The 10,405-nt window shown below is 36.6% G+C and overlaps 1 protein-coding gene across 1 annotated transcript in view; it reads left to right on the forward strand.

Moving 5' to 3' along the window:
- LOC130432730 (inactive phospholipase C-like protein 2) overlaps positions 1 to 3,418 on the forward strand; it is a 38,861-nt gene extending 35,443 nt beyond the window's left edge. Inside the window, exon 6 of the mRNA XM_056762223.1 lies at positions 1,211 to 3,418. Within this exon, the coding sequence (XP_056618201.1) occupies positions 1,211 to 1,405 (195 nt within the window). The 3' untranslated portion in view covers positions 1,406 to 3,418. The remainder of the gene's footprint in view (positions 1 to 1,210) is intronic.
- The last annotated feature ends 6,987 nt before the right edge of the window (positions 3,419 to 10,405 follow it).

Genomic DNA, 10,405 nt, shown 5'->3' on the forward strand with positions numbered 1-10,405 from the left:
ACTCCTTTCATTTAAATATGTTCCACAGGTTTTTTAACTTTTTAAGCATTTTACAAAACTTGTTCATCCACACTGAGATCTCAAACCGATTGCTGCCCTGTAGGTGTGTCACAATATTCCGCTAGTATCTAGAACCATGAAATAAAACAAACATGATTATTTGTGTTGACTCTAATACATAAATAAATACGTAAATTACATGTTATGTTTTGCCTTAAAGGTCCAGTGTATATAATGTAGCGGCATCTAGTGGTGAGGTTGGGAATTGCATCCAACAGCTCATTAAACCACTCCCCCTCCTTTTCGATGCTCTAAATTTGACAACACTACTGGGCTACTGTAGAATATTTGTACCTTTTTTAGAGTATTTAAGAACATTAAACATTACATCAAAGTACTTTGAAACAGTAAGTACTAGATTTTAATGTACCTCAGTACAGATGTTGAAACAGCAACAATGTTTATTTCTGAAATGTAGTGGACTAAAAGTATGATTATATGCTTAAACTAATGTACTTCACAACTTAAAGGTACTATCCAAAAACGTTTCGATTGATATTGTGAATTCTTCGGTCTCGACAACACTGTTGTGAAAATCTGATATCGTGAGAGCTCTGTGTCCGTACTGTGCATGAGTAAACCATAAGAAAGGGTCACATTATTATTTTCACAGTCAACACTGCAGTGTGAAAACAGGATTTTCACATGTATCTGCTTTGAAAAGCATTTTCAACAAAAAACATAGCTTTTATGGACGAAAACAGTGTCTCAGTGTGGATGGAAGGCCAAAATGGAGAGAAAAAAACCAAGGATTTTTTTACTATGTGTGATGTTGAAAGAGACGTCACATAAAAGTAAAATACACATGATGGTTATTTGTGATAATGAAATGATAATTGATTATTGAAAACAAAGCAAATGTGTTTACAAGGGAAACTGTGTCATTGTTCTCTCTCATTTCCTTCAGAACACAAATGACCTTCAATTGTGGCTGAACACTTGGTATTAGTTAAAACAAGTATTTTCAAAGATCAATTTAATGTTGTATGGAGTGTATTATTTATGCTACAAAGCACCCAAACTGAAAATTTGGTAACATTTTGAAGTCAGGTTTTGAAGGACACGAGGCTTAGAAAATTTGAGTAATTTTTTGGGGGTTAATTCTTCACATAAAGTGGCTTGCATTGACATCTGTTGGTTGTCTTCTCAGGGCCAAACCGATCTGTTGAAACACGCCCGTGCCGAAGTGCTGGAAAACCTAAACCAGATCCACTACGCCGCCCTCGCGTGTAACCTGGTGAAGGGGGTGCCGGGGCCGTCGTCCGAATCCAATAGCTGTCGCAGTCTGGAGGCGATCCCGGAGAAAGCCGTCAGGGAGGAGTACATCACGGATGAAGAGAACTGAGTACACGGAACATTCCCTCCAAATCCTGCTAGTCCTCTTCCCGTGTCCCACTCCAGGGTCGGTGTGTGCCGAGAGCTACAGCCGGCCGAGAAGGTTTCAAATGAGCTCTGCACATCCCACAGGATATCTCCAAAAGAAAGTGTTTTCATGCGAGGGGGGGCCTTTCTACAAGCACAAATCTTGAGTATTAAGAGAAGTTAGAACTGGAACAGTGAATGTAATAGGACGTGAGAAAGAACACCCGAGAGCTGTTTACAATAAAGAACTAATTCATGTTCTGTCTGCCAAATTTGTATGCGAGTGTGTGTACATATAAGGTATAAATATATATAGATATATATGGAGATCTGTTACTTTTTTTGCTATGTGAAATTTTAATGGATCAAATTATTTTGTTAAGACAAATGGGTGTTTTAAAGACTTCATATTTTATTTGCTTGTACAGACCTAAAACGTGGCCAGAAAGGATGACGTGGCACAACCGGAGACCCTTTTCCGGGTGTTTGTTTTTTTTCTTTGTAAAGATGCGGGGAAACCCGGAACGTGCCACACTGTGGTTGGAGAGAGAGAGTCTCATTTTAGATATTACCAACAGTTGTTGTACTGTACTGTACATGTGAATAGGTAAGAATCTCTGAGCCGATTGTTGTCTCTTTGGCCGCATACACACTGCAGAGTTTCAGAAGTGACATCCACGGCAATGAATCATTTTATAGAGGTATTATACATAAATGCTACATTAAATATTGGTCGCTTTGAGATGTCTAACACGGTCAAATGTGGCATTTATGTATATATGTCTATGGCCCATTCTTGATGGGACACTGGAGTCACTCCTGAACTGGTACCCGTCAATATATTGGTAACCATAGCAACCGTTTGGTTTCTCGCTGCTGTTACGAATGCATGGGTGCCTTTTACCCCATTTTATGTTTTTTTGATGATAACAGTTAGTATGTCCACATTGCCCTCCTGAAAAACAATACAACCCCGTCCGTTTAATGGATGGTTATAATGGTAATTGTATTGCGTTTGTATTGGAATTGTGTTTACTGGTATGTGCTGGATTCTTTTGGTGGGATGTTGGAATAATGGCTAGAACTACATAAGGGAATTTGTAACGGTTTAACGGAAAAAGCTAATAGCTCATATTTTCTTTAGAATATCTGTGATGGTCTTTATAGGTTTTTGTTGTTGTTATTTCAGCAGGGTAGTGTACGTACAGTATTAGTGAACTGTTGTTTACAAAGGCACTTGTTTTTTGCACCTCAAGCCTCTGTTTGAGCATTTGCCACGAAATGTTCATACGAGTCACGATGTTTCAGTGATTTTCTAGCACCTGAGATGAGCCGTCAGAGTCAGAGAGTGACATCACTGCATTCAATTTCTGTACATAATACAGATTTTATGTAAATGTGGTTGTGACGACGTGATTTTTTTTATATGTGAACCAAAGCTTCGGGTAGGATGGGAATCACTGAGATTAGACTCGTTGACTTTTGATTTCGCTGTTGTGTGGACAGAACGACATCAAGCGTTGCTAAGCAAAGTGACCGAATCGAAAGTAGCTGCAGTGTGTACGTGGCTTTCGAGATCAAACCGAATACTGTGCGCCGATTGTTGTGGTTTAGCTTCTCAACCATTCCTGGAAACAAAAGTAGTTGTCTGTTTTTGAATACTGTTCCGATTTTGCCTTGTTATTCGTCTCACATTGCCTTTTTCTAACCCAACGAGTTGCTTCGAGTTTGTAAGTATTTGTCTCCGGCTCGTTCCGTCGGCCTTCTCTGTGTGCCAATCTACTGTTGGACTTTGTGAACCATTGGACTTTACAAGTTGTGAGCAGAGATTCGACTGAATGAGTGCTTTGTTTATACATTTTTGAGTTCTGTTATTGTGTATTTATATCTGTAGTCAGTCATTTATATCAGTGAGGATTGTCTTGATAGTCTTAAAGAGAATATCAGTTCTGTTAAGACCCAACGCTCTGAAATAAACCATGTTTAAGTTCTTTAAGTGTGTTCTCAAGTCTCTCTTTTGATCCAGAAGCCACGCCCACCGAGAGGTCATAGAGTGAAGCCTATTGGACACACAAATGGCAAAAGCTAAATGATGTAATCTGGTTGCTTGGCTTCAGGCAGTTTTCATGATTTCAGTTTGTGATATTCGGGGGTGAAACAGTAAACAGTTTGTGTTTATAAAAACACTGGTTGTCAAAGAGAATGACACGGTTTGTGCTGCTGCAATAATTGACTTAATGCGTAAAGTGACTATAATCATTTTGTTTGGGGTAATAATGGATTGGTTTCATCCAGTTACAATGTCATTTGTTTGACCTCAAATCAATTTATTCTGTACATTAGTGCCGTATAAAAATAACTTAACATCGAATGTGACCTGATGGTCATATTTACAATGCTCACGCTTTTAACAAAAGTCACAAAAACAATCACTATATCATAATATATCTGGATGTTAGTTTTTGGTAAATTACAGCGATTCTTAATTGTGACTCTCATAACTGTAATCGTTTTTAATGGAATATCAAAGCAATACAACGTTTGTAATGGCATAAATCAGAGTCATTACATTAAATATAAAAATCAATGCAAAAAGCCTTGATGTCTGAAAATGTGGCAAAATAAATGTGGTAGAAATAGGAAAAATACGTACTGATTCACTAAATTGCTGGATTCAATTATAAAACTTATAAGATTATGTACATTATATATTACAAATGTATTTCAAACGGTGTAAACTGTCTTCTTTAAAGCTGCATTGTATAGCACTTTTCACAATGTACATTTTACAAAATACATATAAACACAAAATAATTATGCAGTATAAATGATTTTATAGTGAGTAAAACATAATATAGTTTATATTTAACATATTGTATTTGCTTTTTGAGGCATAAACATGCATTGGGATGAGCGTCAGCGATATGAGCATCTGTCGTGTATGTGAAAGATCATTAAAACACTGGAGAGTTAAAGTACACAGTAATGACACTTGAAAGAGATGATATAAACTCTTAACTCTTCTTCTGTTTACCTTCCAGTCATCATATGAATCACACTTGGCACCTGCTCATATCTTGCGTAAGATACTGGTATTAATGATCGAGATGAGAGTCTGTGCCGTTATGACCCAATAGATCTCTAACTGACGGCTGGGTTTATCCGCAGAGATCTAAAGCAGCCCCACAGAGCATTATTCACTCAATGACATGATCAGGCTGACTGAAGGCATTACTATTGATTATTGTAAATGACAGTTCATGAAAAGCGATGGTAAAACCGCTGGGGATTATGACCCTGACACACAAACACAAGTCACGAGCTCTCTGAGCATTATTCATGCTCAGCAGAAAATCAGGCATATTTTAAATACTTGTAATGAAGCAGAACTATTTCAGGTAAATATCTTAAAGATTTTCAAGACACATATCTGGGACACTTCATATGTTTAACTTGAACTTTTTACTATCTCAATTATTTCTCCTAGACATCAATGAAAATTAATGAACAGCAAAGGAAAACTTATGTCTCAACTGCTTCTTCTGAGAAAAATGAACAAATGTCTCTGTCAAGAGATCTTAACAATGTGTCAAACTGAGCTCAGATTTGTCAAGTTGGCAATCAAAAGTCAATATTATTGAAGATCTCGATATGGATTTGGGTGAATTTGATGAGAATTTTTTAATCTTCCTCTTAAATTTACATTCATTTTACATGGATTTCAAAGGAAACAGTCTCGTTTGGTTCTTTAATTATTTCTCTAAAGTAATTTTAGAGACTCATCTGAGACCAAGTTGATAATTCAATGAAACTCAATTGAGAACATCTGAGCAAGTTTTGTCTGGGTTATTTATTTCTGCATATGAGACACTAAGTGGTTTTAGTTCACAAAAATTGCTTTCCAAGAACAAGTCAAATGAACAAAAGAAATTGTGAGAAGCTTTAATATTTTTTATCAACAGTTAACAAATTTCTTGCGTGTTACATTATCAACGTTTATAAAAATCATGAATATTAGCCTTCTGGTTTCATCGTGGTTTTGATGTCAACATGTTTCAACCTGGAAAGCAGAGCTAAAGACGCCAGTTTTAAAAACATCTGTTGTGCATCTCATAAATATTATTTTGACATGAGTTCACGGTCGGCACAAGCCACGACGCGCCAAAACTGATCATTTCACAGAACACTGCTGTCATTTATATTTCCAAATGAAAATGTACAAAAATATAATTGTATTTTTGTTGCCTCATAGTGAGACACACTGTCTGTCATGAGCCAAAAACCTTGAGTTCCAATGACCACTTGGTTTTGGTAAGTTGTCAGGTGAGTTTACATTCAAGGTCATTGTACTTGATGCCTACCACAGGCTTCAAGATCTGTTCTTGATCAAGCGTGTCACTGAGCGAGTGGGACAGAGGACAGAAGCGGTCAACAATCACAGAATGATATACAAACACAGCAGAGAACATCAGCAAAATACCAGACACAAGTGTGTTTACAAAGAGTCGAGGTGATGCTGCAAAGTGACAGACTCAAATCTCGTTCAAAACACATTAAACACACGTTCGTTTCTAACTTGTTGTATTTCTTTCTGCTGGTTGCAGTGAAGCAAAAAACAATACAGCAAATGAGGCCGTGAAACAGGGATCACGCTAGATACGTGCACAGACATCAACACAACTAAGCATTTACTGCAAACCAATCAATCTATTCCCAGCATAACAACAGCACAGTTCAATGGGTTCTCATTCACCGCCGATGCAATTGAACACTATCATTGTTCCTTCCATTTGAAGCGAATGTGATGCTGGTTTGGGTTCAGTCGTGACCCGAGAATCCACCATCTTTAGCATTCATCTAATCTGGACCGAATGCAGTTTTGACATCCCCTGATGAAAATATTGATGCTCAGGATAATGGTGACTTGGCGACAGGAATTGATATTAAAGTTTATAAACATATGAGACATGTTGATGTAAAGTAAGAGTGTGGTGGTATATAAAACTTTTACTAAAATGTCTGGTTATTGATCTGAGACTTTAAACTGTGCTCGGATGTCACGATAGCATCATTAAGATTTGAAACTCAAGATCACAGAAAGACAAGATCATTGGGAGGAGGGAAAACCTCAAAGGCAAAGAGATATAAACAAGTCTCAGTTTTATTTTAATATCTCAGTGTTGTGTTGGATAAACAATTAAGATATTGGGAGGTCTTGTTTTTTTTGGCCTTTTGCATCTTTATATGGATGGGACAGTGGAGAGTGAGACAGGAAATTATGGGATGAGAGAGAGGGAATCGTTAGCCTGGAAAGGACCACGAGCCGGGATTCGAACTTGGATCGCCGTAAGTGCTGCGTACAACATGTCGTACAGAAAAATTTCAAACTAACATGTAAAACAAGTTCTTAATCCTAATTCATACACTCAAGAACAAAACAACAACCATAACCATTGATGCTGCAAGGCCAGTTTATTTTAGTTGACTTGTTGAAAATGTTTATGTTCATTGAAATCAAATCAAATATTGACCTAAAATGTATTGGAAAAACCTAACTAAAGGAAAAACTGAAACGAGTCCTCAAAAATAGACTGAAATAAATTTAAAGCACTTAAAGCATATCAATAAACAAAAAGTACAATATAATTGGAATAAAAATGTATTAATCTTAAATAGCAACATCAAAAATAAACAAATTAATTCCAAAATGACGAAAGGATTTAAGAAAATTACTAAAACTTTAACTAGAATGTGTATAATCACTAAACATCTAAAAATAAAAGCTAATTTTAAATATTCAAACTAACACTTAAATTTAATTTCGAACTAAAATGAACCTCAAACTCTGCTGCCCTGTACTAAGGAAAATGCTCTACTATTCAGCACAACTATTCAACAACTCTACTTCAACAGCACAAAAATCATTCAGCTCTGTTTTGGTTTGTCAAGTAATGTCAGAATCTTTAAACATTGTGTTGTATTGACTGGTCAAGAGCCAGAATTCCTTTTTAGACTGCTCTGTTCCTGTGTCTTAACTTTTATTAAGGGAAATAAAAACAGAAACAAATAAAACTGCTGACAGATCATACAGTGAGTTTATGAAGCTATAAAAGAAATGTCTAAGGCACTGCTTTTAGGAGAATTTGATGAACGTCTTCCATAAAAAAACTCTTTTTGGATTTTAGATTTATAGTCTCAATATTTTTTAAAGACATGTTATTTAATGTTATTTAAGTTTCAAAGGAGCATTTATCCCTACAGAGTTAAGACATTAAAGTAGGATAGACTTCATGCAAAGAAACTTAAACTAAGTAATAAAAAAACATAAAAGAATAGCAATAAAGTTTTAATAAACACAAAAGCCTTTTGTCTGTTTTTGACCCAAGCATTTGCTTCACTCTTTAACACAATGGTAAACCATTTTCTCTCTTTTTCTTATCTTGTTTGAACTGCATAATTTTTTTTTATTTTTACATTTATTTTCACATGCAAAGCATTCTGGGAACTAGAAATCCTCCGTCCACAATCAGCAATGCTAATGGCACAAAAATTCCATTCCATTCCATTTTCTACCGCTTATCCGAACTACCTCGGGTTGGCACAAAAATCACACTCAAAAATGTTTTTTTACATTGTGCGTAAGCAGTGTAGTTTGATACAACACTTTTGATTTGATTTCTTGTTCAGACACTATTGTAATGTTTAATGCTGACAAACACGTGACATGAATCATTTTCATTGACTAAATGAAACTACACAGCGGATTGAGTTCCCAGCATGCTTTGCTCAGATAACAGGATTTGGACTGTAAATGTTAGAATAAAAGTGTTACACTACATTTAGCAGTATGATAGAAGAGGACACTTTTATTAAGTGTTTATTGGTTTGTAATATTGAAATTCACAGTTATTCACAGAGTTTCTATTATGTGCACACTTTTAGAAGATTACTATAGTGGTGAAGAGTGATGGGTCACGGAGGACAAGCACATGACTTCTATTACTTCTGGAATGCTTCTTTAAGACCCTCAAAATGATTCTTGCAATCTTTATTTCAATTAATTTATGTCAGAATTGTATTTAAAAATGATGTTGTATTAACTTAAAAGACAATGGGCATTTTTGAGCACACAATTCATGTTTCCTTCAATATCACCCCAATTCTGGAAGTAAGTTATACAATAAGGGAAAAATGGAATTGTGCTCATTCGTTAAGAGATTTCTGTGTATTTTCTGCCCTATGGGTCCTGTCAGTTTCATCTTCCACCTCTCAAAAATCTATTTACTCTAGAAGGACTTTTTGTAAACAGCTTCAATCTTGGTCTCTAGTGATTTATATTGAAGAGGTGAGTCAGTGGCCTTTTTTTAGTTTTAGTGGCTGACAGCCAGAGGGTCTGGCATGTTTTCCTTCTCCTCGTCTGATGTGTTTGAGCTGAGCATTCAGTGTTTTATGCTCGGCGGGCCACTAAACTAAGACGGGCTGTTTTGTTGTGGCCAAGCACGTCACCTCCCGCACTTTAGAGGCCAATTGTGTCCCTGCAGAACTCATTCTGGGATCATGACCGGTACACGGTGCCCGAGGCGGGACACTAACAGCCTGCAAATAGCTTCAATAAACACACGTACGAGCTGCTAATGTTGCCTATTTCTCCGTTCTGTCCTCACATAATGGCCATCGAAAATACAGCCAAGAAGAGACGGAGGATACAGCAAAAAAAGTCACAATTTGTCAGAATCACCTGGCCTTCTTTCAGTGTTTAAGCATCACTGTTTATTCTAGAGTCTTTAAATAATAGTTCATCAAAGAAGGAAGATTCTGTCATTATTTAAACAGACACATTTTTTAACAAAGCCTAAAATCAAATAGTTATTGCTAAAGAATGTAGCTATACAGTCACCTTATTAAAGGGGTGATACGACACGGCTGAAAAGAATCTTATCGTTTGATTTAGATGTAATGTAATGTGTATAAACGATTTAAAGGTCTCCTCATACGACCACTTTCAACACGTTGGTATAATTTATTAGGGTCTTCATGAAATGTCTGGAACATATTTTGCTTAAAAAAACTCAATGGCTGTGAAAACAAAACCCTTCTTTCCTCGTCAAAAACAGCTCTGCTCACAGCAACCCGTTTTAGTGCATGTCTCTTTAAATGATAATGAGTTACAGTGAACCCCACCCTCTTCCGTCCTGCTTTTCAACACACTCGTAGTACTGCCATGGCAATGGTTTAGCTAAATTATGTTTCCTGAGTTCCTTTGCGGTTAGTTTGTCTAAAACGTCTCAAATCATTCGTCCGGAGACAAAAAAATCTGTCACAGCAAACAGCGCTCACGTTGTGCGTGTATGCTTGCCTAAAATACCAGATCTCAGCGGAATAAAGTGGATTTAAGTGCTTGTCGTTGACAAGTTATAACGTTACACACACAACGTGAAAGCATAACTTGTAAGCTGTGAGTGATTTTTCAGCTGGAATGATGTAGACGTTTAAATAAAACTAACCTGCGGTGTTCACCCCTGTTCATTAGCAAAACAAACATCTTGCCACAGCTAAACATATTAACGCACATAATATATTAACATTCACACAGCTAAACTCCAGGTGTTTATCTGCACATATATACATTAAGTTTAACACTGGCTTTGAATGTCCAATTTAGCCTGTGACTGACGTAGCTCCCTTCACTATCATATGCTAACGTTTTCCTCCTATATATACGGTTCATTAACGTCTATTCAGACTGTTGATAAATATTACTCACATCGGCAGTTTTGTCTCATTTAGTCGGTCTCGACCCCTCTTGAGGAATAACTTTGAAGCTAATCCTGCTTGTACTGTCCCAGGTTGAAAAAGCACTCCAGCTTGAAGTGATTTGCACAAAAAGCAGATTTTAACTTTTGGTTTCTGAGGGATTTCCACTAAAAATAAAATAAATCTGCTGCCGTCTCCTCCTAGGATTGGACTACATGGCCAAGTTGTC

This window comes from Triplophysa dalaica, chromosome 12 (assembly GCF_015846415.1).
Source record: "Triplophysa dalaica isolate WHDGS20190420 chromosome 12, ASM1584641v1, whole genome shotgun sequence".
NCBI classification, from domain to species: domain Eukaryota; kingdom Metazoa; phylum Chordata; class Actinopteri; order Cypriniformes; family Nemacheilidae; genus Triplophysa; species Triplophysa dalaica.